Genomic DNA, 27,343 nt, shown 5'->3' on the forward strand with positions numbered 1-27,343 from the left:
TAACTCGGGTTTTGTAGATCAACCACCGAGTTTTAAAAATTATGATAATAATTATTTTTATTATTGCATGTCTTTTATGAATAATTTTGAAATTAACTTTTTTACAATAGTATTTTAGGAATAAAAAAATAAAAAATATTATTCCTTGAGATATATTACCTTTGTACCTTTTATTTTAAAAATATAAAAATTGAATTCAAAATTATTAGAAAATGTAATTTATTTTTGTATTTGTATTTCTATATTTCTATCTCAATTGATTTAGCGAATAAAGAACGCAAGTGAAACAACTAATGCTAGTTAGGGAAACTGCAAAACTTTTATCATGCCCATAAGATAACGGCGACGGCACTTCAACCAAATGTCAGGGCTATAAAATTTCAAACAGAGTTTCAGTTATTTTTTCATATTAGTCCCTGGAAAGTTGAGAATTAAGACTAGACCCTCATAATATATCATATATTTAATATTTCTAACGTGGCGGTCCAGAAATTTAGTCCACCCTACGACCCTAGTCCCTGTCCCCTGGAATTTCAGTTAATGAGTTTTTAAGTCCAAGTCATACTCTAGAGGAATACGACACCAGTTAAAATCCTCCCAACGCTATTGTAATAACTAATAAGGTAAAATTTTATTGGAAACGAGTCTTTAAAATTGTTCTAAAAACGATATATATATCATAAAAATATATAATGTGTGTGGTTTTTTTTTTCTTTTTATTTAGTTCTAATGTTTCATGTTCATTAATTTTAAATATATAGTTAAAATTTTTAAATATTTTCAATTTAGATTTTAAATTAAAATTTTTCAAATATTATTTTTTTTCAATTTAGTTCTTATTCTTATGATTTCTGATTTTGTTTTCGCTCGGTTTTTTTTTATTAAAGTTTTATAGGATTTCAATTTTATCCTTCAATCTAAACTTATGCTATTTTTTATTTTAATTTAATCCTCATTCTTTTAATTTATTTTTTTATTTTGTTAAAATTATTTATTTTTAAATTAACCCTACAATTTAAATTTTTTTGATGCCATCTAATTTATTTTTTATTTCAATTTTTTTTTATTCTTTTAATCATAATTTTTGTGCGGTTTTTTTCTCTAGTTTCATCCTTCAGCTTTTGATTTGACAGGAAATGAGTTTTGAAGTTTTATTTATTTATTAGTGATGCTTCCAAACTATTGACATGAGTAACGAGTTTTGCAAGTTCATGCGTTTTCTTTTTCATTTTCTTTTATAATTTTATCATTCAATATTATTTTAAAAAATATATTTTTGTGGTTATCTTCAATTTCTTCTCCAGCGGTTTATCTTAGTCTCATGACCTAGAGTATGGGTCTTGCATACCTTTTTTTAATAATTTTTTTAAATAATTTTGTTTGTATTTAATTTTTGAATAATTATTTTTATTTTATATCGTGAGATTTATTTTATAAAAAACAATATCTACTCTGAAATAATATTTCTTAAATGTTTGGCCTTGCATAATGGTTTTTTTATTTTTATTTTATTCAATCATTTTCATATTTATTTATATTTCTATTATTTCTTATTAATTTTTTAAAAAAAATTCAGTAGACACAAATGAGTAAATATCTCATATTATAGGATCAAATATATTGACCTCCATCTATCTCTTAATTTCTCTAATTTATCTTTTGATTATTATTAATAATTTCTTTTTATTTATTTATATAAATAATAATTAGTTTATTCAATTAGATGCTTACATAATTTTTTTTATTTATACTTTTATTTTTTAAAAAAATAGCTTACTTACCTGTATATTTTTATTTTAAAAAAATTACAGCAACAGTACACAGATCAAATAGCTTGTTTATATATACATTGAAGATAAAGAATGTTACTGGCTTGATAAAGATAATCAAATAGCACTGCCCTTTATGCTGGAGAGAGAGAGAAAGGTATACTTTTAATTAAAGATGATTATTTTTTATTTGATTTGATTTTTATTAAAAAAATAATCAAAATGAATTTTTTTTTAAAAAAAATCAAACAAAAACCGGTTCAAATTGACCGGTTTTGGTTCGGTTTGGTTTTTTAGAAAAAAACAGGTTCAAACCGGTTTCACTCAGTTTTTTTCGGTTTGAGTTTGGTTCGATTCAGTTTTTTTGGTTTTAGGTTTATAAAACCGAAACCGAACTGAACCGGCCAATTTTTTCAAAATTTTAATTGGTTTAAACGGTTTTTTTTCACGGTTTGATTTTTTCATAGTTTTTTTTCCCGGTTTTCTCAATTTTCTTAGTTTTTCGGTTTTTTTCTCACACCTTCTCTTAATTACATTTCCAAAAATAAGGAAATTACCGGCTTCTTCTGTAGTTGTTTTCTATCTGGTAGGTATTATTGAACACAATTGTATCCACCTCACAAGTCATAATTTTTGTGCTCCCCCGGCAAGAATTACATCCTACCAACAATGGCATCCCATCCACCAGTCACCTTTTTTCCCTAATGTATGTAATAAATCTCTCCACATATTACCGAGTTAAACCTACACGATATTCAAAACAATATCGTACCCGATCTTCTGTTAGCCTGTCTTTTCTTTCCCCCCTCTGTTTTTCTATTGTTTCACCATCAGTTTATCCGTATGTTTCCAAACCTCTTTAATGCCCTTGTCCCACCACCATGACTGCTTCTCCATATCCCTTGCCTCGTTTCTGTACCTGATAATTGAATGAAAAAAAAATAAAAAATCTAACATTATAAAACTTTTTATCTAGCTCTCTGTTTTTTTTCTAATATTTGAAATTTCGACCCCCAGGAGGACTATAGAATTTGCTGGTTTTTTTTTTAATAATAAATTATACTCCGAATGTCTGATTTTGGCAAGTTCAGGTTAGAAAAAAATTTAGGTACAAAAAAATTAAAGGTTCAGTATTATCCAAGATCTTAAGTGCTAGCAAACAAAGATGAAAAACACCAAATAATTAACCAAACAAAAAAAACTTATAACCAAAGGCAGAAGGAATTTTTACAAAATTAATTTTTAAATGAAATGTATTAAAGTAATATTTTTTAATATTAATATATTAAAATTATTTAAGAACACATTTTATTGTTCTTGAAATAAAAAAGTAATTTTAAAAACAGCATGGCTATACACAAATCTATATTCCCACCGCGGCTCCTTTCGCCTCTCTCTTGGGATATGCGTGGTAACCTCCCAATTTCCTCCGTTGATTCCTCTGTCTCCCTATCTAACTCCAGGTTAAAGAAAGTACCGAGCAAACAGAGAGATTTCAGAGTTTGAAACTCTTCTGAGCCTGGGCGGTCTCAAATTCTCTCTTCAAGGAAAAATGAAAACCAACACAAACACAAAACTCATATTCCTTCACCAATCAATCCACAAAACCCCTCCTTCCACTCACCGTCTTTGGTTGCTCTTCATAGTCACTTTCTTTACCTTAGCTTTCACTCTTACTCTCTTCACCACCACCACATTCCCTACAACCACCACAACTTCAACCCTCACCACCTCCACCACCTCTCTCCCACCCTCCATCACCGCTGCCCTCCTCCACTACGCTTCCACCACCAACATCACGACACCTCACATGTCATCCGCCGAACTCTCTACCATCGCCATCACTCTCCAACACTGCTCCCCTCATTGCAATTTCCTCATTTTTGGCCTAACCCACGAGACCCTTTTGTGGAAATCCCTCAATTTCCATGGTCGTACAGTCTTTCTTGATGAAAGTGAGTACCTTGTTTCAAACTTCGAAAAAAACCACCCCGATATTGAAGCTTATGATATACAATTCACCACCAAAGTTAGTCAAATGAGTGATCTTTTATTAGTTACGAAAGGGAAAGTCAATGGTGAGTGCAGGCCTGTACAGAATTTACTCTTCTCTGATTGTAAGCTTGGCATAAATGACATGCCTAATCACATTTATGAAATCACTTGGGATGTGATTTTAATTGATGGGCCTCGTGGGTATTTCGCGGCGGCCCCAGGGAGGATGTCACCGATATTTACTGCGTCTGTTCTGGCAAGGAGTAGCAGAGGAGGCAACAAGAGGACACATGTTTTTGTGCATGAATTTAATAGAGAAGTTGAGAGGGTTTACAGTGAAGAGTTTTTGTGCAAAGAGAGTTTGGTAGAGACTGTTGATTCATTGGGGCATTTTGTGCTGCAGAGAATGGAAGCTAATAGCTTTGAGTTCTGTAAAAATTCGACATCTTTGTTGTCATCATCACCATCTTCAACAGCAAAGACAACATCTTTATCATCCGGGGATGATGATTTTGATGACTGAGATCATGGGTTTGTGTGATTACTTGTATCATTGCATATTTTTCTTTTCTTTTCTCTTTTAGTTTTCCTTTTTCTAATATAGATGTAATTTTTATAGGACTACTAAAACTGTCAAAAATCTCCTCAAAATTAATCATGAAAAATCAAGTGCCCGTTGTTCCAAATTCTTGCCCTCATGTCTGGTCTGTTTGGTTGATGAGAAAAGGTGGGATATTTTTTTAACAAAAGAATGCCATGTAATATTTTATGTTCTTGAATGATTTTAATTTCTTAATACAAAAAAATTAAAAAAATATTATTTTAATAAAAAATATTTTGAAAACAATTACTACCGTAATTTCAAACCGTACTTATATCTAGTTTTTTGTTTAGGTGATGAAAACAGGTGGGATTTTGAAACGACAATTGAAGGCCCATGAATCTTGGAATGGCCGAAGCCTATTTCTCATTTTACTTTTATGTCTAATCTTGTTCGGTTGATGAGAAAAGGTGGGATTTTGAAACGAAAGGGTGACTAATTGACAATTAATGGGCCATTAATTTTGGAACGGCTAAAGTGTGTATCTTAAATTACTTCCATGTCCAATGTCGTTTGATTGATGGGAAAAAAAGTTCGAAATATTGAAACAAAAATGTGACGGCTTCTTGGATTAGGGTTTTCTATTTGCCTCCCAAGTTTTTATCTCATTGTCTGATCTTCTTTGGAGACGAAGAAAAGGTGGGAATTTTGAAACAAAGACGTGACTAGTAAACTGTTCATGGCCCTCTAATCCTGATTAGTTTCCAGTGCTTGGCCTCTCAAACACAATAAGCATATTCAACTCACGCGGAACATCCGACCTCCTCGCTTTGTTTTCTTTTTTTTTTGTTTATGTTTCAAACAAAGGAGAAACAACAAAACAAGCCTCCAGCTCTATATTTAGTTCTAATGTTTCATGCGTAGGAGAAGCAAGCCTCCTGCCTTGTAATAACTATGATATGCTCGTGAGAAATGCAGAAAATGAGAGCTTGTGGGTATCTCAAATCCTAGGACAAGGCCCCTTAACTTAGATGCTAAATACCTATGGGTGGTGTTGCTGCTAGTTAGCAAGCCAAAGTGGGCAAGAGACACTTAAAATTGCTATTCATGTATTTTTAAAATAATTTTATAAGCTGATTTTTATTTTAAAAATATTAAACTAATGCTTACTTATAATTTTGATACAAGTAAACAATAATCATAATAAAAACATTTAAAAAGAATATTATTTTAAATGGAAATCATTTCTAAAAAGCAATTTCAATTATATTACCGGATATGCAGGGGAAAAAAATTATTATTGTGTCGGTGAAGGGAATTTGGGACGAGGAGCTTTCGGCACTTCTCTTTCTCTATTGTTTTAAGGTTTGGAATCCATACGCGCTCTGTGGCTAAATGTTTCTCGACGCGTCCTAATCCTGGCCTGCAAGCGGGTTCAGACATGAAGGTTCGTAAGACTGCTTGTGGGATCGGTGATGCACGTGCCAGATCCAAAATTATGCTGCTCTATCAGCGCATATAGGCAGCTCCTTTTTGTTTTTGTACAACTACAAATCAGTCCCCGACTTATTTAGTCACCGAACGTTTAATGCTAAAACATTTAAGATCTTGCTAGTTTCTCCCCGAGCCATGTTTGGCTCGATATATAATTCATCCACGTGTCGATTTCCATTGTTATAACATCTTTCATGAAAGCTGGATATCATGTTTACACTTCTTTCTCAACTTGATATGTGTAAAATGTAAAGCAATGGTATTTTACACCAGGAAGACTGATATGAACGAGCTGGTTGGATCAAAACAAGGAAGGAAAGAAATCGGCAAGATGTTGAAGGTTATGGACTGATATACTAATGCGTACATAGATTGGAGACTGATTTGTAATTTGCCTCCTCCTATTTTGAAATTCCTTTTCATTTATATTTAGCCACGTGGTGAAAGCGTACGCTACGGCACATGGCAAAGCGGGGAACTGGAAATTGTGTCGGAGAGGTATATGGTGCTAATGGTGACGAGTGGTAGTTCGGACAGTCATGCCTTACTTGGTTAGAAATAAACCTATGGAGTTCATTATTGTCCTTGAGATTCTTTTTCATTCTTCCTTGGTGGTCGCCACTGGTTCTTAGCTGTGGTTTGGAATTGTATTTAAAATGACGTTTTTTTATAAATTTAAAATTTTTAAAATTTATTTTTTATGTTTTTTTAATATGTTTAATATGCTATATAAAAAATATTATTTTAATATATTTTAAAAAACAATAATTACTCAATCTTTTTATCATGGTAGCCCCATTGGGATAATGCTAAATCTTGCTTAAGACATCAATCGTTTTCGAAATGATCCAGTTTCCAAAGAACGAAAATTTTTCTTGCAGCCCCATTTTTCTACACTAAATTTAAGCTACATGGTCTTATATATATATATATATATATATATATATATATATATATATATATATATATATATAAGAAGATATGATGAACAAATTCAATTAAAAAATAGTGATAAAAAGATTTTTAAACCACAAAATAATGTCATCAAAATAAATTATTCTTTTGGCATTTATAAAATAAATAAATTGAAATTATGGACACAGGTAATGATTTCCGGCCAATCGATCCGAAAGAGACTTTCTACTACTCATAAGTGTCATTGTCTCGTACTAAATCATTCACAGACAACACTGTATGTAAGAAATTCTTTCAAGCTTCTTTTCTGTGTTTTGATACGCGGACTTGCAAGTTTTTTTTCTTAAAATATTATGAACACCACATATACATCATTATAAAAAGAAAATAGAAGAGTATTTATATTTACCCTTTGTATCTTAAAAAATTATAATTTATATAATTTATAAGTGTAAAATAAACAAAATTATAGGGGATGAATTAGAATATAAATTGTCACACGACTGTAATTTTTAAAAACATAAAAAAAACAACTAAACTAAGATATAGTAAAGATAATTTTCCAAAAAAATACCTTCTATACATGGCACTCTAGTATCATGAACCTTGTACTTATCCTCAATACAGTTTTTTGATGGAATTTTTGTTTGAGTGCATTCCTTTCATCCAGTCCATTTCTCTATATGGGTTTTAGCCAGTTCATTCCAATAAAGACACTAACAAACTAATCTGCCTTAGATTTCCATTTAGAGTTCAGAGCCAAGAACGTTTCTTTCAATTCTTAAACTTCAAATGGAAAACCTAAATCATGACTGCCAGGCAGCCCTGCCGAGTAATGTTAACTTTATAATGCTATCTTTCCATTTTCCCTTTTCTGGCATGGTCATCTCTCTGGGCCAAGCCTTCATGATGTATTCCGTTAGTCTATGAGCCCGCATCCCATATGCTCTTGTAGTTCCGCCCCCCCCCCCCCCCCCCCCCCCGAAAAGATAGCAGGCCCGTGTGATTTTGAATATCTACGAAGTGGGCTGTTTACCTATGATTCCACCGGTTTGGTGAAAGGATGGATCTTCCCATCCTTTTGGAATTGGAATAGTTCATAACAGATGAACCACAACCACCATAGTCTCTGGTTGCCTCATAGTGCGCAACTCCAGCTTCCCAAGCACCGTACTCCGTTGAACCTTCATGGTCCCTGTTATACATGGCTTAAGGTCCAGTCAGAGCCAATTGCACTAAGAGGCTCATGCAAACCCGAGTAGATTGAGATTCAGTAATCCTGAGATAGGCTTACTACGCAAACACAAAATTAAGAACATCTTTTGATCATCCAAACAAAGGAAGCGACTTTCTTTAGCGAAAACTGTCTCGTGAACAATACAGCTTGCCTTATTTTTTTGGACAATCCCTGTGATTCGAATCAGCATGGAATTTGAGTAGCTAGACTAAGCTGGGTCACAATAAATAGCTTGTGTGGAACTCAACCTTTACATTGTTTAGACAAACGTCCTTCCGTACATTGTTAGTTTATTCCTGGAAATCAACTGCATGTCTCAGAAGAGCACCATAACTGACCAAATTTCTCTTTGGTCCAATCGAAGGATGACTCGGTGATGATGGAACCTTGCAAGGAATTAAGTTAAACGATGCAGGATTTGGGCAGTACCTAGGGTGCAAGGAGAAAGCATCACACTCCAGCACTGATCTCTGATCAGGGAGATCATGTATACAATTTTTTTTAATATCAAGAACTCCACTATTCACTAGTTTCCTACACGTTGGCCCTAGTTCTGTAAAATAATTACTTGAGAGTGACAAATTCACCAATTTCCCTAATGCGCACACCACCTCTGGCACCTGTCCATACAATAAGTTCCCAGTGAGGTTGAACTGTTCAAGCTTAGCCAAGCATCCCAACGAGCAAGGTAAAGGACCGGTTAGTAAGTTGTTACCAGCATCAAAAAGGACTAGTTCACTAAGAAATCCTAGTTCATATGGGAGGCAACCTGTAAGTAAGTTGTTCAAGAACAGCACTTCCTTTAGTGTCGCGGAAGCTTTAATGATGCTACGTGGGATTGGACCGATAAATTTGTTGTTAGCCAAGGTGAGGTAAAGCACTGTGGTTGAGCCGAGGTTTTCTGGGAGTTTTTGAATAAAATTGTTGTTGTTGAGGAAGAGTACGTCAAGGCCTTGAGTGAATACTTCCGGAGGAACTGTTCCAGTAAAGAAATTGAATCGGATATCTAAAAATGATAGGCCAGGGATTCCGAGAATCTCCATGGGAAAATTGCCAAGGAAATTATTGTTGCTTATGTCTAGTTCATAAAGAAATGGTAGCTTGGTGATTTTTGGTGATATGGTACCAGAAAATTTGTTAGAGTTGGCATGAAAGAGAGCAAGGTCAGGTAGTTGATCAATGAAGCCATCAAGCGTAGGGGCAGATAGTTGGAATCCATTGAAATCGATGGAAGCAAGGGCAACGGCAGAGTTATTATCAGGTGGACTAGAACAGTAGAAGCCTTTGTAGTTGCATATATCTGGGCCAACCCAAGTTTGAGTGATGTTAAAGGGATCAGAGGTGATAGTGTCCTTGAAGACTTGGATGATTGGAAACACTGAGGCAAGCCTTTGGTCTAAGAAGTTTAAGATTTCTGGAATCAATGGAGGTGATATTAATGGAGATAGGCCTTGAAACTTTTGGCAATAAGTTACGCCAATAAAACATGGAAGGAAAAGGATCAAGATGTGCAACAAACTCTTGCTGCATAAAGAAATGCTTCCCATTTGATACATGAGGTAGCTACAGGAGTGTTTTGAAGAAGATGATGATGATTAAAGGTATTTTCTAGTGTCAATTTATACTTGGCAATTCGTGTGGTTGGTGAATCTCATTATCAAATCGAAAAGTTTCTTAATGTATGTTTTACCAATTCTGCTTCGGTGGATTGAATCCGACACATATGCTATAATTAATCTTACTACTTCAAGGTCAGTCGGTAGATGATTTTGGATTTGTTCGAGGGGGGGGGGGGGGATTTTAAATGTGTTTTAGACCTAAGTGCATTAATTTGTCTGTGTTGCCGTTCATGATTAAAAGAAGATTGCTGTGTTCAATAAGCTTTCTGCCTCGGTCTTCAGCCTGCGGGTTGATAGGCAAAAATTCCATATCACAAAACCAAAGATGGCAAATCCAACTGTTGCATTTCATCCGCAAACGGGACAGGTGGTGAAAGGGAACGCGTATTCTGCAATAAAGGCTTTCACACCTCCAAAAGCAATGATCAGCCATTAAAAGGAAATTAGTGCGCCAAAAAGGAGGAGGAAGAGAGGAGGAGGAAGCTGGCTTTTGGATACTATGGGTCATTCGGAAAAGGTGACCACAAATCACTAATGTGATTGGAAATTAATATGTTTTAGTCTTTTTTTTTTGCCTAACAAAGTCCTTCTCGTGCTATGAACGCGTTAAGTCGCATTACCTTTTTTTAATGGTTAGGCAGTGATGACATTTGGAATACAGTACATATAGTAGATATTTATTAAATATCAATTTGATTTTGTTTAATTTTATTTTAAATTAATATCTTTTTATATTTTCAGATAGGTTTGATCTACTGATATAAAAAATAATTTTTTAAAAATAAAAAAATATTATTTTAATATATTTTTATATAAAAAAATATTTTAAAAAACAACCGTTATTATATTTTCAAACACTCTAAAATCTCAATTTATTTACCCTTAAAACTCTTATGATTAGACTAGTAACTCATGAATCATGAGCATATGTGCGAGAGAGGTAGTTAAGGTGTGTTTGAGAACGTGATGCAAATTGTATTTTTAAAATTTAAAATAATTTTTTTTATATACTTTTAGATTGTTTTGATATATTAATATTAAAAAAAAATTAATTTTTTTTTTTATTTTAATACATTTTTAAACTGAATATTCAAGACTATTGGATCAGTTAGCCCGATTTATTACTTCTTAAACATCACATCCACCAGACCAGTCCATTTACCAAAGGGGACCAAAACACAAACCATACGTCCATCTCTAGGTTTCTCGAGAAGCAAGGTCGATTAAAAGCACTTTTCCATGAGCTAAGAGCTAAGTTCCTGTTTGTTTTTAAGTTTACAATTATTTTTAAAAAAATTATTTTTTTTTCTTAAAATTAATATGTATTTGATATTTTTAAATTATTTTAATGTATTGATATCAAAAATAATTTTTAAAAAATAAAAAATATATATTTTTAAAGATATTTCAGAGTGAAATATTTAAACCTAGAAAATATTTATTCTTCATGTCACCTGAGATACTAATTTAAGTTTTGATGTGTTCTTCTAGTAGGTGTTGTCGGGCCCAACAAGTCTTTCAGATCTAATTTTATCGGTTCATGAAAAACACCTTCAATTTTTCAATTGAGGATTTTTCCAGCCTCATTAATGAGCTTTTTTCCCCTTCAAGAACTTGAACTTATGATCATATTCTAGTGCACCCCAATCCTTGCGACTGCCCCCCTTTTTTGTTTACCATAGGGTTTGCAATAAGGTTTGCAATTAGGGGTATTTTTGTACTTTCACACTAATTTTTATGGTAATTACCAAGGTCATAGGAGTATTTTGGTATTTTCACATTGACTTTTTAGTTTTTTAATCAAAAAAACTGTCAGCGAGTGGATAGTGTTCATGCCATTTAGGCGGCTTATGTGATGCTACTTGATGGCTAAACCTAACCTTCTACTGTCTATTTGGATGCACCACTGTGTTTTATTTCACATGGTATGGCGGATGATGACGTATGGCAATTAGATTGTTATTGGTGGTCGTATCTTTTTTCCCCCTTCTTTTCTTTTTACTGCCAAGTAAAGTGTACAATTGTCCTTTTTGTTTTTTCAATTTCAATCCACATTATTTTAATTTTTTAATTTTGTTCTTATTCTTTTTATAGAATTTTTGTTTTTTTTTTAATTTCAATTTCTCATATGTTTTATTTTTCATTGTGGTCCTTATTCTTTAGATTTTTTATTTTTTTTCCTTGGCCTTTTTGTTAAAGTTTTTTTTACTTTTAATTTCATCCTTCAATCAAAGTTTTTGTTGTTTTATTTTTTTTCAATTTCACCTTCATTCTTTTCATTTATTTTTCATTTTATTAAAGCTATTTTAAAATTCAATTTAATCATCAAATTGAAAATCTTTGTTTGCCCCCCTAATTAATTTTTTTTAGATTCTTTTGTGTTATTGATTTTTTTTCCCTGATTTTATCTTTTGACATTTGATTTTTTAGGGATTTGGTTTTGTACGATCTTATCATTTTGCATTAGTTATTTTTTTCAAAAAATATTAGTTTTGTGATTTTCTTCAATTTCTTTTCTATGGGTTTATCCTGATCTCATAACACAGGTTTACGGGTTTTGCATGCTTTTTTAGAATATAAGTTTTTTTTTTAAAAAAATTTATTTGTGTTTGATTTTTTAAGATATTATTCTAATTCATCTATATATATTTTTTGTTTTATACAAATGAACTTTATTTTTCAAAATAAAAATATTCCTTTTTAAATAATATTTCTTCTGTGTTCGGCCTTGCATAATAGTTTTTTAAGGTGTGAGTTTATTCAGTTAGTTTTATTTGTGTTTATCTTTTCAAAATAAAAAATATTCCTTTTTAAATAATATTTCTTATATTTTTGGCCTTGCTTAATATTTTTTTAGGGTGTGGATTTATTTTGTCAGTTTCATTTGTGTTTATCTTTTCTTGATTTAATTAAATAAACAAGTTCAGTGAACACATTCGGGTGAATGTCTTATTTAAGTGATTGAATATCTTGATCTACATTCATCTCTTGATTTTTTTTATTTATCTCTTAGTTATTGTTAACAATTTATTTATTTATATATATAGATGGTTATCAATTTATTTAATTAGATGATTGTATAGACTTTTGATTTACATTTTGAATTTTTTTATATAAAAAAATATATTAAAATAGCTTACATATCCAGTATTTTTTTTGAAAACAAAATATAGGGGCATGGGTTAGATAGCTATTGATAATATAAATGACCTGAATGAAAGAACAAAAGATTTCAATTCCTAAATAAATATTGCAGCAGGACACAGGGGGCATCAAGTTTCTGCTAAATTGCCCTAATATAAGGCAAAGATATTGTGACAAGCATCACTTGATGAAAATGAGATTTTTTTTAAGTTTGTCTTTTCTTTGTGGGCAGACAAAACTTAAGATGGAAGGATCCAATGTAGTTTTTTTAAAAAATATTTTTTATTAAATTAATATATTTTTTAATATTTATAAACGAGTTTGATATAAAAATATTAAAATTATTAAATATCACTAGCATAATACTAATTATCTTTATCTGATACTTTGTTCAAATTAAAAAAAATTTAAAAAACAATTTCAATTATATCATCTAACACATGATAACTAGCATAATATTCTTCATCTTTATTTGATTTTGAAAGGTGTTTTAAGATAAATATATTAAGAAGTATTTAAGATATTTTATATAAACATCTAAATTATAAGATAATTAATATAAATATGTAAGATATTTATAAAAATATTTATATTATATAAAATATCTATGTAATTTTTTCATGCATCATCAGCAATTACGTGGACCATTTTTGTTCTCAACTGGGACGTCACATAAGAAAAAAAAAAACACTGATTCACGAGAGAGAGAGAGAGAGAGAGAGAGAGAGAGAGAGAGAGAGAGAGAGCATATTAAAACCTCTCAACTGTATTCCATGAGAAAAAAATACTCAATGGTCAGCAGTTGGATGTTTAGTTTTTCTTATTGTCTTAATTAGAGAGTCAACAACTCTGACCCCATTTGCTAGATGTTCATGAAACAACCCTTTTATTTATTTATTTTATGTTTCACGAAGTTGCCAGGAAACCACAATATGTTTGGAAACCAAGTTACTTTTGTCTGTTTCTCTTCAAAAGGTCAAATATATCTGAACCGGTAGACAATGCGGTGAGGGAAAGACAAGAATTAGAGTTTGCCAAGGGAAAATAAATTAAGTCCAAACCTAACTTCTAGAGCCGCCCCAAATCTGCAGATAAATTGGTGTTCTGTTTCGACCTTTTTGCCCAAACAGATAAATCATCTGCTCTAAATCTACACCTGCTCTACCAGGACACATGGATTCAAAGCCATATCAGCTTCATGTCCTTTTTCTCCCATACATGGCTCCTGGTCACATGATCCCAATAGTTGACATGGCAAGATTATTTGCTAGGCGTGGGGTGAAAGCAACCATTATTTCCACTCCCCTCAATGCACCCTTCTTCTCTAAAGCAATTGAAAGAGATGGACACCTGGGTCATGATATCAGTATTCGCATAATAAAATTCCCATCTGCAGAGGCTGGCCTGCCAGAAGGATGTGAGAACTTAAGTTCTATTAATTCGTGGGACATGCATGCGAATTTCTTCAAGGCCATGAGCATGCTTCAACAGCCAATTGAACAGCTCCTAGAAGAATGCCACCCCCACTGTCTAGTGGCGGACGTGATGTTTACCTGGGCTACAGAAGTTGCTGACAAGCTCAGCATTCCAAGGTTGTTTTTCGGTGGAACAAGTTGTTTTGCTATGTGTGTCTTTGATTCCCTAAAACGCTATGAACCCCACAGAAGAGTGGATTCAGATTTTGAGCCTTTTATAGTGCCTGGGTTACCGGACCAGATAAAGACGACAAGACAGCAACTGCCAGATTACTTAAAACAGACAACCGAGCATGAATTTACGAAGTTGGTAAATCAAGTTTCAGAATCAGAGGTGAGAAGCTATGGAGTCCTCGTGAACAGTTTCCATGAGCTGGAACCAGCGTACTCAGAACACTACATGAAGGTAATGGGAAGGAAGGCATGGCACATCGGCCCACTGTCACTATGCAACAGGAACATTGAAGATAAAGCAGAAAGAGGAAATACAGCATCCATTGATAAACATGAATGTTTGAGATGGCTCGACTTGAAGAAACCCAACTCAGTTTTATATATTTGTTTTGGAAGCTTGCTCGACTTTCCAGCTGCTCAACTACGGGAGATTGCTTTAGCTCTTGAAGCTTCTGGTCAGAATTTCATTTGGGTTGTGAGAAAGGGAGAGCTGAGAAAGCATGAGGACAAGGAAGAGTGGTTGCCAGAAGGATTTGAGAGAAGGATGGAGGGTAAGGGATTGATAATAAGGGGATGGGCACCACAGGTGCTAATCCTCGACCATAAAGCCGTTGGAGGGTTCATGACTCATTGTGGATGGAACTCAACATTAGAGGCAGTGACTGCAGGGGTGCCACTGGTCACATGGCCACTTTACGCTGAGCAGTTCGTAAATGAAAAGCTGATTACAGATGTTCTCAAGATAGGAATTGGAGTTGGTGCCCTGGAATGGTCAAGATATGCTAAGAAAATTCTAGTGATGAAGGACGGCATAGAGAAGGCAATTGTTCAGTTGATGGAGGGCGAAGAAGCTGAGGAAATAAGAAACAGAGCAAGGGAATTGCAGGAGATGGCAAGGAACGCTATGGAAGAAGGAGGATCATCTTACTCTGATTTAACTGCATTGCTGGAAGAATTAAGGGCCCTTGAGACAAGCAAGCAAGAATCCGCAGGCCATTAACATGTCTTGTTTTAATTTCCTATTACAATGTTCCTAGAGTGTGGTTAAGATTGCGGTGAAATGCGTTCTGCTTGTCCGTATTTAGTTTTTCACAAAAATAAAAGAGCATTTCACACGATTTTTTCCTGGAAGAAGAGGCATATAGCTTCACTGACATGTGTTAGCTTGCTTCCTGTTCAAAGAAAACCGTTGTGACTAGAATCCACATGAAACTATAGTTGAGGAAGTCCTACAAGTGTTTCTGAAAGTGTTAAGCATGAGAAGACAGGCGGTATCTAACACATCTTAACCAGCAAACTGTAGCTCTTAACTGACCACGAGTTGTAAGTAAAAAAAGGTAACCATCCTTGAATGACGAAAACCTCTCTATATAATATAACCTCTCTACATAAATAATTAAGGAAAATCTGGTGCATTGTTTATCGGTAAGAAACCCAGATATCACACAGCACAGGTTACCACCAACCAGTTCATGCTTTGCTAACTGCCTGGCGCCTGTGAAGATTTTGCGTTTCATGCCTGCTCATAAAGCCACGACGATCAACACAATATATTATAGAAGCACGTCTTCCTAGCTACCCAAGAGAGAGACTTGCAAGATGCATGCAAGAGTCGAACTTAAAACATAATATTGCACTGAAAAAGACTTGAAACACTACCTCGACAATAAAATCAATAGGGTAGCCATGAACCAATTGATTGGCAGTAATTTCATGTAATAGAAAGAAAATAGTTATTTGAATTGCGCGTTACCAGTCAAATTTTTTAGTGTTTTTTTTTAAATATATATGTAGATTTTTACCACATATTTTTGTATATAAAAAAATCTTAAGTATAATTCAAAAATTTCATGCACATATCTAATTATATCTAATTTAAGTAAATTAATGACTATTTATGCAACAAAAAAAAATCATGAAGCCCGACTCTTACCTAGCTAAATTAGTCAGTCAAACATATGACCTGAGTTATGGATAATCTTAAGTATAAATCAAAAAGTTTATGCACATATCTAATTAAGTAAATCAATAACTATTTATGCAACAAAAAAAATCATCAAGCCCGACCCCTACCTAGCTAAATTAATCAGTCAAACATGTGACTTGAGTCATGGATTAATCCAACTGGGTTCAATAAAAAAATTTTATATAATGTTTTACTAAAAAGTAGACACCTATAAAATAAAAAAATCAACAAAATATCAAAGTGATTGGATTTTTATCAAAAAATAGTTTTTTAATTGGGTTCATGGATTCAATTGGGTTCAATAATTTTTTTTTTTTAAATAAACACCTATAAAATAAAAAACTAACAAAATATCAAAGTAATTGGACAAAAAAATCAAATCGAAATAAATTACATTACTCAATTAATAATCAACCAAATATTAAGTGATGAAATTTGAGAGGAAAAAACAAGATATAAAAATACAATTGTAATGGGTAAAAAAAAAAGGCAAAAAAAGCCAAGCCTCTCATGTTAGGAAGGTTCAGAGTTCCTGGACCTCCAAAATGCCTCCAGCAAAAAGGCCCAAGAACACGGGCAAGGAGCAGTCCACACACCTGGGCCTTATTTTTTAAATTTTCTTAAATGCTTTGAAAAAAATAATAGGTGATACGTTGCCTGCATTGCCTAGATTCCAGCGATCTCTGGTCATCAAAAAATCAGACTAATCTATTTCATACTAAGAGAAACCTATTTTCAACTATATTTCGACCAAAAAAAACAAAAAACAATATCCTAAACATGTTCTGAAATATATTCATAAGCTCTAACAACCCAGAAATTGACTTCAAAACCTATAATCAATCAGAAATAAATATTCTTTTCGAGTTTAGATCTATCATTTCAGGCAAATTTAAGAGGGAGAAATACCTTATATAAACTTTTCCCATAAAAAAAGAATTCATTAACTAGAATCCAGCCACTTTCTCTCTTCTCTCTCAAATTAAGGATCAAAAAATAAGGAAAATGAAGTTTGGAACTAAAATTGAATTTTATAAATTATTAGGGACTGCAAATTTATAATTTGAGAAGTTAAGAGGACTATAGTGTACATTTAACCAAAAATCATCTTTTTTTTGCGCTTCATTCATGCATAGATGTAAAATACCGTCGTCATTTGGTGTACTGAATTGATGGATGTCCTGCTTCTAACATTCTCTCCAGCTAATTAAGTAATGTAATTTTGCTCTTTTATGCTTACATGAAAATGCAGGTCTTTTGGGATTAACATGAGTTGGAAGGAAGTCAGGGAGTCATTCAAATATCGACAGGCTTTATGCTTTTATTTTCTGTGTTAGGTTAGTATTCCACATTGCATTGTTTTATTTTCTTCTTACTTATCATTTTTAAATGAACAATCAAATTTCTCTTGTCATAACAATCAATTTTCCTAGATTCTCTATTTGTCATGTCCTTTTGAAAAGACTCCCTTTTCCTTTTCTCTATCATTCTACTACTTGAAGTCTTGATCAATTTGCAAATAGAAATTTATATTTCTCACATAGTAATTGTTCTTATGGTGTTGCAATCTATCTTTTACAAGAGAATTCGGGGCTGTTATTGCCAACTGTGGCAACCCTTTACTGTGTCCTCTTCGCCTATGTGGGGGTAGGTATTAATTTTATACTTCATCAATCAATTTTACCAAGAGGTAAAATGATGTTCATAGCGATAGTTTACTTGAATCTAGAAGAGGAATGGCAACTATATATGAAGATTAAAACACCTAGGACCACTGAAAGTCAACATAATGTGTACTGAGAGTTCTTAAAATTTTACATGTGAACTTTGCTTGAAGTTACTTGACATATATTGCTCCTAGCTGATGATGGTTTTATTAGATGATAGCACAAACATTTTCCATAAAAGGCAGTTCGGCCATCTGCTTTTAGTGGCCAATGTATAGTCCCGTAGAAGTTTCTATGAAAAACTACATGTCATGCCTGACTCAAGAATCAATTGGTTTTATAATAGCTCTAAGAGTTAGATATGCTCTTCAAGGAAATCGTTTAAATTGACTTCTAACTGTCGTGTTATTATGCGGCAAGAAGAATCTGCTGATTTGGGATTTCTCCAGTTCTGCAATCTAAATAGCTTCAGGACAAAGTTCATCCTTCGTTTTTCTCTCTTCTTAAGCCTTTTTGTGTCACAATACTTCAATGAATACCCTTTTGTTTTCTTGGATATGAACCTGAAGATACTAACTTTACTTCAAGAATCAAACGTTGCTTCCATAACCTCATCCAATACCAGTAGTATTTTATTTTTTAGATATTGAGAAGAAAGTAATGGAGAGTGTTGTCAATTCTATAAATCTTGTGAGGCTTACATTGTTAGATTAAGTTTTCTCCATGTTCATGTTTTTAATCAATTCCAATATCTAATTTAGTGAACGTGTTTTTTTATTTTTTCAGAGAATGAGCAAAAGACTAAATGGAATGATAAAAAGGTGGATGAGAAAAACACAAGAAGATGAAGATGAACTTCATCCTGAATGATTGATTATGTGATCATTGAGTCATTTTAACATTTATTAGGTCACTTCCAAGTTTCAAGATATTGAATACCAAAATGTTGAATGTTATGATAGTTGTGATGATTGTGGGATCACTATACACATATGATTATAGAAAATGGTAAATGGGAATAAGACTCTCTGTCCTTGCAAAAAAATCTTTTACTGAGCTGGGGAGAAATTTAAAGTATTTTTTTACTTGAAAATATATTTTTTAAAAATTAATTTTGATATCAATATAATAAAATGATTTGAAAATATTAAAAAAAATAAAAAAAATTAAATTGTTTTTAAAATATTTTTAAAACATAAAATAAATACTGACTTAATTGATGCATAAAGCTATCTTTTTTGTTCAAGAAAAGTGGGGACTTGGGAGGGGAGGGGAGGGGTGGGTGGGGGAAGAGTTGTGGGCAGGGATTCTTTAATATAATAGATTATATTTTCAATGTTACCTTGCTGGTAATAAAAATAATAATTTTTTTTCATTGAAACAATTGTAATGAAAAAACTATTTTTATAATTATTTAATTAATTAAAAAATAAATTTTAAAAAACAAGATTGTTAAATCAACTTTTTATATTTTTTTCATGTAAAAAAACTTTTTATCCAACGCCGGTAAATTAGCTAATAGATATTATTTTAAGTGGATCATAACTAAGATTACAAACTGTCCAAGTTTTGGACAAAGATTTACCATAAAGTACAAAAACATTTCTTGAGCTTCAAGAAGTTTGGCCAAAGTTTTGGACAAAGATTTACCATAAATTACAAAAACATTTCTTGTGCTCCAAGAAGTTTGACCAAATACAATGCCATTAATTTGTCTATGAATAAAGTTTGGTGAGAATATCAAATCCTAAAATGTAGAGACTATTTCTCAGGGGCTTACCAAGGCTTTCTTGAGCTTGAATCGCTATAAAAAAATGCATAAATTTGACTAGAAACTTGGTGAGAGAGGGGAAGCTTCCTGCCATACTTCGTCACCATGCTTGATTTTCTCTAATGTCTCAGTCACATGCATCATCAAAACCTACCCAGTTATAACAAATCAACTGTGTAGTTTAAACATTATAAAAACAGAAGGCATATAGTTTAAAGCCTTATGCTGGAGTATAAATATTTATGGGGAGGTAAGAAAGAATGACAATTAAATGCATGCAAATTATGTTCTAAAGAATTACTTCACTGCAAGCAGCCAAATAGCTTCCCGTTAATTTCCTCGCCCTACCTTGGCCCTTTCAAAACTTTTAACTTAACATCGCTCATTCATCATAAGCTCCAAGTTCAAGACTAAATGGAGTCCCCGCCGTTCCAGCTTCACATTGCATTCTTCCCATTCATGGCCCAAGGCCACATCATTCCAACTGTTGACATGGCTAGAACTTTTGCCAGGCATGGGGTGAAGGCAACCATTATTACCACTCCTCTTAATGCGCCTCTCTTCTCAAGAACAATTGAACGAGATATAGAAATGGGTTCCAAAATCTGTATTCTTATAATGAAATTCCCTTCTGCAGAAGCTGGGCTGCCAGAAGGTTGTGAGAATGCGAGTTCCATCGAAACGTTAGAAATGGTTCCAAAGTTCTTCAAGGCAGTTAGCCTGCTTCAACAACCACTCGAGTATCTCCTCGAAGAATGCCGTCCCAATTGTCTTGTGGCAGACATGATGTTTCCCTGGGCTACAAAAGTGGCAAGCAAATTTGGGATCCCAAGGCTGGTTTTCCATGGGACATGTTATTTTGCTCTCTGTGTATCTGATTGCTTGAAACGCTTCGAACCTTACAAAAGCATAGAAACTGATTTGGAGCCTTTCACGGTCCCTGGCCTTCCAGACAAGATAAAGTTGACTAGACTACAACTGCCTTCACATGTTAAGGAAAATAGCGAACTTTCAAAGCTAATGGATGAAATTTCACGAGCAGATTTGGAAAGCTATGGAGTTATCATGAACAGTTTCCATGAGCTGGAACCAGCTTATTCAGAACACTACAAGAAGGTGATCGGAAGGAAGGCATGGCACATCGGCCCAGTTTCACTTTGCAACAGGGACACCAGAGATAAAATGCAAAGAGGAGGCGTGGCATCTATCGATGAAAATGAATGTTTGAGATGGCTAGCCATGAAGAAATCCCGTTCAGTTCTATACATTTGTTTTGGAAGCATGTCCAAGTCTGACTTTTCAGCTGCTCAGTTATTTGAGATTGCAAAGGCTCTTGCAGCTTCTGGACAGAACTTCATTTGGGCAGTGAAAAATGGAGAAAAAACAAAGGGTGAAGACCGAGAAGAATGGTTGCCAGAAGGATTCGAGAAGAAAATTCAAGGAAAGGGTTTGATAATAAGAGGATGGGCACCCCAGATGCTGATCCTTGACCATGAAGCCGTTGGAGGGTTTATGACTCATTGTGGATGGAACTCAGCACTGGAGGGAATTACTGCAGGGGTGCCAATGGTCACATGGCCACTTTGTGCTGAACAGTTTTATAATGAAAAATTGATTACAGATGTTCTCAAAATAGGAGTAGCGGTTGGAGCTCAGGAATGGTCAAGGCATGAAAGGAAAATTTTAGTGAAGAAGGAAGAAATAGAGAACGCGATTACTCAGTTAATGGTTGGTGAAGTAGCTGAGGGACTCAGAAACCGAACTAAGGCACTCCAAGAGATGGCAAGGAGGGCGACTGAAGTAGAGGGATCATCATACTGCGATTTGAATGCATTAATAGAAGACCTTAGAGCCATAAAGTCTACCAGCTACTAGAACAGGATGAACATGAATTGTCAGGAAAAAAAGATCTGTTGAATAAACGTGCTTTCCGTATATATGTATGTGAATTGAGTTATTTTAACATTCTTTGTAATCTTCAAACACGAGTACACATGCAAATGAGATAACAGCATCTCATTGTGAAAACACAAGAGTTACAGCTACATTAACAAATTAAAAGAGATGTAAAAGAAGACGAGTTTATAACCTTCTCCATGAGTTACTTGTGGTAATAACACCTAACTAATCTTCCATGGCATGCCAAACTGAACATCAACATCTGTAGCACACTTTTCTCCAATTAATTACATCTTTTAGGAGAAAAAACATAAAAAGGGAAAGACAAACTATTGTTTCACCTAACTGAGATTTAATGACCATGAAAATTTCTTGAAAAGTTCATATTGGCAAGCAGACACTAGATATGAGATGGACAAGGGGAAGGAATCAAGCAGCGGAAGGGTTGGGAAATAGACTACGTACTTGTTTGTTTCTATGGTTACTTCTAGTTTTAAAGCAAATTACATAAAATCATTATTTAGTAATGAGTGAAACTTTTATTATTCATGGATCCCAACATTAATTGTGTTTAAAATGCAGGTTCGTTAAAAGCAGCTAAGAGCGTGTTTGGCAGTGTAGTTGTGGATATTTTTTAAATAATTTTTCGTGTTAAAATACATGCTAATGATATTTTTTCATTTTTTAAAAATTATTTTTGATATCAGCACATCAAAACGATCCAAAACATACAAAACATATTAAATTTTAGCAAAAAAAAAAAAACAAAAAATTTTCAAATTTTTTGGGAACGCCGCCACAGCCGCGATCCCAAACATTCCCTAAATGTTATGTACTTTCCTCTTCTTCTTGTGGAGAGTGACTCTATTGTTCCGGCCGGACCGGATCAAATCCGGTCCAGAGTTAAATGCATTAAACCAGGTCCGGCCGAATAAAATAAAAAAATAAATTTGATTTTTGTAATTATGTTTTATTCAAAAAAACTAGTGTTTATCGGTTAGGTCCAGAGCTAAACGCTTTGAACTGGGTCCAACCCAGTAAAAGAAAAAAAAATATTTTTATTTTTAATTATGTTTTATTCGAAAAACTAGTGTTTTAAAAAATTAAATTAAATTTTTTATTTTTAATTGTGTTTTATTCAAAAAAATAGTGTTTAACATTATAAAATATCACAACATAAATTAGACAGATTTGATCGCAATCTCAATTTTGTTCCTGATTATATTTTACCTGATGTTGTTGCGCGCTTAAGAAACCAAGAAAACTGTAGTCCTTGTCTGATATAGTTCATACGTGATGAAATTGTAGATAGTTTAATGGAATAATAAAAATTATTTTATATAAAATATTATTTATTTCATGATATAATAGCAGTAGTTACATTTACAATATTTAAATTAAAAATTATTAATATTAATATATATTTTTTAAAATTATTTTTTAACCTTAATTTAAAAATTATTTTTAACTAAACACATTAAATTATTTTTATTCAACATCAATTTCAACAACAATACACACACGCTAAATCATGCCATGGTTACCAATTGTTCACACTTGTCATTAAAAAATCTGCAGTTAACTAATCATCGAATTGCACAAAGCCATCTAGGCATCAGTACCAAACCAAATACGAGGAGTAATGGGACAGATCCTAAGATACGCCCTGGAAATTTTAATGCCTTTTCAATCCTCCTTACCATTATTCACTCAAATTGAAGATAGAAGGTTCAAGCCCCTGCTCTGGGGAGTTCTATCGGTTTGGCAAAAAGAAAAACCTAATTGTCGAGCATGAAACCTCTCTGTTGAGAGGAAGGAGTATTTGGAGCATTAATATTCCTAATGATTGTAGCCAGAACCGGAGGAAGATCTTAAAACCTGAAAGGCTTCGTTTGAGGGCATCTTATGCACAACATTGGGAATGGCAAGGAACTTATTTATGATTGCATGATTGGAACCCACGATCCTTTGGTCAAGACTTCTGGGATGAGAATTATTCAAGAGTCTAGTGTGCCTTCCACTGCTAACGTCTCAGATGTCATACGCAATGTTGACTTGAAATGGCCCGCAGCTAGGTCTGTAGATATGTTAAACATAAAAGCTTCTCCATGGGAAGGGAGCAGGCTAGAATGAAGAATAGCAGGGTAGATTGGTTTAACTTAACCTGAGATTTACTTCCCATACTCGGATATAATTTCATTTCATTTTTAGCTGCTCTTGATAGACCATCAACTAAAACAAGACAAATGAAGAGCGGAAGTGTGGTGGATCCTACATGTGTGTTTTGCTACTCGGATGATGAGGCTAGGAATTGTTTTTCGCTTGTTCTGCTGTAAAGAGTATTTGGGGTACAATTTTGCAGATTTGTAGCGTTCTAAACGCTGTTCGTGTTTTGGGGTTTTGAGTTTGATTTTACATAGAAGTTTCTGAAGATAAGGAGTTGAAAAGTCACTGTAAGGAGGCTTGCTTGGTGTAGCTATATAATTACCTCGCAAGGCAAGGGAGAAATAGGAGGATTCGTAGCAGTGATTGCTCTACTAGTCTATGTTGGTGAAACAAGTGATCCAGTCTGTTCATTTCAGGCTATGCAATTCAAAATTCCTTAAGAGAAGCTATTGAAAACCATGTTTGACAGATTTCTGCAGCAGATGGGATTGCTGTCTATTTGTTTGATGGTTTGTTTTCTTCTTTAATAGTGTTCTCGAGATTTACTTCCTGTAAGCTCTTGTAGTAAGGTGAACACCTACTTAATCGTCTCTTTGATTATAAGACTCCCATTAATCAAACAACAAATCGACCTCTTTGTGCACTCCACACAAATACCATGGACTAACCATGACCCAAAGTCCAAACCTTCAATATTCAGTACTAATGACTGTGATTCACTACAATTCACAACAACTAAGTTCTGATTGACTTCAGTTCAACCTCACACATGACCCAATCTAACCAACATGTCGAAACAAGAAAAGAAAAGAAAATAATTCTTAGAAGTAGCTCAACTAGTCAAATTTTAGGTTTATATTTTAATGGTCACGAGTTCGAGTCCCCTTAGAGCCACTAAAAACTTACATTGTCGTTAATTTCAGAGCCTATGGGATTAGTCGAGGCGCAACAAGCTTGCCCGAATACCTACATTAAAAAAAAAAACAAAAACAGCTCGAACCTTTTCAATAAATAAAATTAGGAAAACCGAAAACTTACATACCATTCAAATTCTCATTATGTCAGACATCTCCTAGCTACCAATTTAATCTTAAATTGAGTAAAACCGATAAATATATATCTTTTAATAGTTCAATATTCTCAACTCAATTTTGAGTCATCGAAATTCACTCTCTCAGGTCGGGTTATTATTAATAAGCCACCCACAGCTTACGGAAGATATGTCAACAAGTTGTATATATGAAAAATTTATCGCAACTTCCCCTGGGCCAAGTAATGAAAGAACGAAGGATACAATAGATAACGTAGGAAAAACAGTGGATGATCTTCGCTTGGCTAGCAAATAAAAGAAAAGATGTTCAAATTAAAAGCATTGGAAATTATAAAATAATAAAAGTTCATGAATCAATCTAATTAGAAGCATTAAAGATTATATATGTGAAAGGATTAAAAAATCCCTTCTATCTTTTTTATCAAATAAAAAACCAAATCCCTCCTCTCCGATTTCTTCCCTCCTATCCATTTTCCCCCAATATCTTGCGACAAACAAAATGGTAAGTTCGAGCCCGAGATAATCGATCACATGAGAAGCAACCACAATTGGCACACTTGTCACTCAATTGTTCGAATTTTCATATAAGAATTAAAAAAAATGATTCGTCAATGTGATGTCAGATACACTAAATATCTGGACGCCTGTGCTCGTGAATATCTCGTCTAGATAGAAACAAATAAAATAAAGAGGCATAACCGTGCATTACAGTTGCAGGCGGTGGCGGTGGCGGTGGCGGTGGCGGTGGCGGTGATTCTCGGGAAGTGCAGAGCATGTGCGAGCTGCTTCCGGTCCGCTGTGTGATCTGCTTCTTGGCTTTTCAAAAATTTAAGCTCAAAATGCGAGGCACATGAGGTCATGGCAGTGGCCATATTACGGCGATAGGTTGTGCCCACACGGGTCAAGCCCATTGTATGGTTAGAAGTTAGAGCATATGTCTATATTCTTTGAACCCGTTTATTTCCGCATTGTTTTTTTTAAAAAAAATATTTTATTTTTTTAAAATTAATATTTTTTATATTATTTACATTATTTTTTATATTAATATCAAAAATAAATTTAAAAAAATAAAATAATATTATTTTAATATATTTTTAAACAAAAAAACACTTCAAAAAATAACTACAACCATGTTATCAAATAGGCTCCATGTTTGTGGGGTTTTAAATAATTATTCTCATACTTTATTTTTAGAGTTTATTTCAAGTTGTTTTTTTAATATTTTTTATTTAAAATACTTAAAATAATTTTTTTATTTTTTAAAATTTAATTTTAATATTATTACATTAAAACGATTTAAAAACATCAATAAAATTAATTTCAAACAAAAAAAATATTTTGTTTATAAACACGTTTGCACTTCCACCTCCCTCCCTTCTTTTTCTTTTTCTTTTTTTTTTATTCCTCTTCTCTTTCTAAAAATGAAATTTATTGTTTTTTTTTCCTTCCATCGCGGAATTGAACAGTTTATTTTTGTATTATAATTTACCCCAACTGAATGGCACCCATTCCTTGCTTTTATTGTTTGCTACCATTGAATATAGAACTGTAAAAGAAAATGTTGGTAATTATTGTTATTATTTTATTCAATCGAAAGTGGTATTTTCCAATCAATAAAAAAAAATAAAAATAAAAACAACTAAAAGAGGTTGAGAAATCATTGTGCATATAGACGGTACATTGTGAACGGGAAAGTGTAATTATTATTTGAATACAAAAACAAAAAAAAATTGTTTTTATGCAGAGGTGATTTTGTCTAAAAAAAACCCCCATTGAATTTATTTTGTTGCCTCTTCAAACAAGTATATTTTAACTAGGGTATAGGAGTGTTTTAGTCTTTTTCTTTTTTAATTATCAAGCCAAAACAGGATGAGTTCAACTTTTACTTTGAAAATGAATAGTATATTTACTTGGTTGCCCTTTCAATTAAAAAAATTTTTTTAACTAGGGTCTAAGGGAGTATTCATCTTTTCATTTTTCTTTTTGAAGTTACGAGATCAAGACAGGGATAATTTGATATTTTTTAATGGATATTTAAAAAGAAAAATATGTTGGTGCATTTTGTTCACGAGCTATCATTTTGCACACTTTAAGCAACACGTGTAGAGTATTTAGGTGGTGTAAATTATCTATTCGTGACGGCGTTAAAAAGATCACGACATTATCTTTCAAATGAGGTGGCGTGTGTGGTGGTTTGGTGGACGGTTTGACTTCGATGATGTTTTTTTTTCTCTTTCTCTCTTTACCTTGGAAAATATGATATCCAATCAGAAAATCTATGTTGTCCTTTTATTTTATTTTTTCCTGATATTTGATTCAGTTATTTTGTTTTTTATTGTATGATTTTTGTTTTAATTTCTTTTGTGAACTTTAAATTTCTTTTCGATTTTACCCTCAATTGAATTGTTATTTTTCCTTTTATTTTATCTTGGATTCATGTTTGGTCATTTTTCTTTTTCT

General features: G+C 33.1%; 4 protein-coding genes across 4 annotated transcripts; 3 read left to right on the plus strand and 1 right to left on the minus strand.

The window, feature by feature from the left end:
* Positions 1–3,150: 3,150 nt before the first annotated feature.
* On the plus strand, positions 3,151–4,450 carry LOC133697755 (protein IRX15-LIKE-like). Its single transcript, XM_062120514.1, has one exon. The coding sequence runs from the start codon at positions 3,322–3,324 to the stop codon at positions 4,285–4,287; it is 966 nt and encodes a 321-aa protein (XP_061976498.1). The 5' UTR covers positions 3,151–3,321; the 3' UTR covers positions 4,288–4,450.
* A 3,265-nt stretch (positions 4,451–7,715) lies between these two features.
* Positions 7,716–9,701, minus strand: LOC133704832 (uncharacterized protein At4g06744-like). The gene has a single exon (XM_062129854.1). It carries the CDS (start codon positions 9,505–9,507, stop codon positions 8,242–8,244), a length of 1,266 nt encoding a protein of 421 aa, XP_061985838.1. The 5' UTR covers positions 9,508–9,701; the 3' UTR covers positions 7,716–8,241.
* Positions 9,702–13,738: 4,037 nt separating this feature from the next.
* LOC133700941 (scopoletin glucosyltransferase-like) lies at positions 13,739–15,481 on the plus strand. Its single transcript, XM_062124678.1, has one exon. The coding sequence runs from the start codon at positions 13,888–13,890 to the stop codon at positions 15,361–15,363; it is 1,476 nt and encodes a 491-aa protein (XP_061980662.1). The 5' UTR covers positions 13,739–13,887; the 3' UTR covers positions 15,364–15,481.
* Positions 15,482–20,050: 4,569 nt separating this feature from the next.
* LOC133686217 (scopoletin glucosyltransferase-like) lies at positions 20,051–21,689 on the plus strand. The gene has a single exon (XM_062106956.1). The coding sequence runs from the start codon at positions 20,182–20,184 to the stop codon at positions 21,640–21,642; it is 1,461 nt and encodes a 486-aa protein (XP_061962940.1). The 5' UTR covers positions 20,051–20,181; the 3' UTR covers positions 21,643–21,689.
* Positions 21,690–27,343: the final 5,654 nt, after the last annotated feature.

The sequence above is a fragment of the Populus nigra genome, chromosome 1, assembly GCF_951802175.1.
Source record: "Populus nigra chromosome 1, ddPopNigr1.1, whole genome shotgun sequence".
Classification (NCBI taxonomy): Eukaryota; Viridiplantae; Streptophyta; class Magnoliopsida; order Malpighiales; family Salicaceae; genus Populus; species Populus nigra.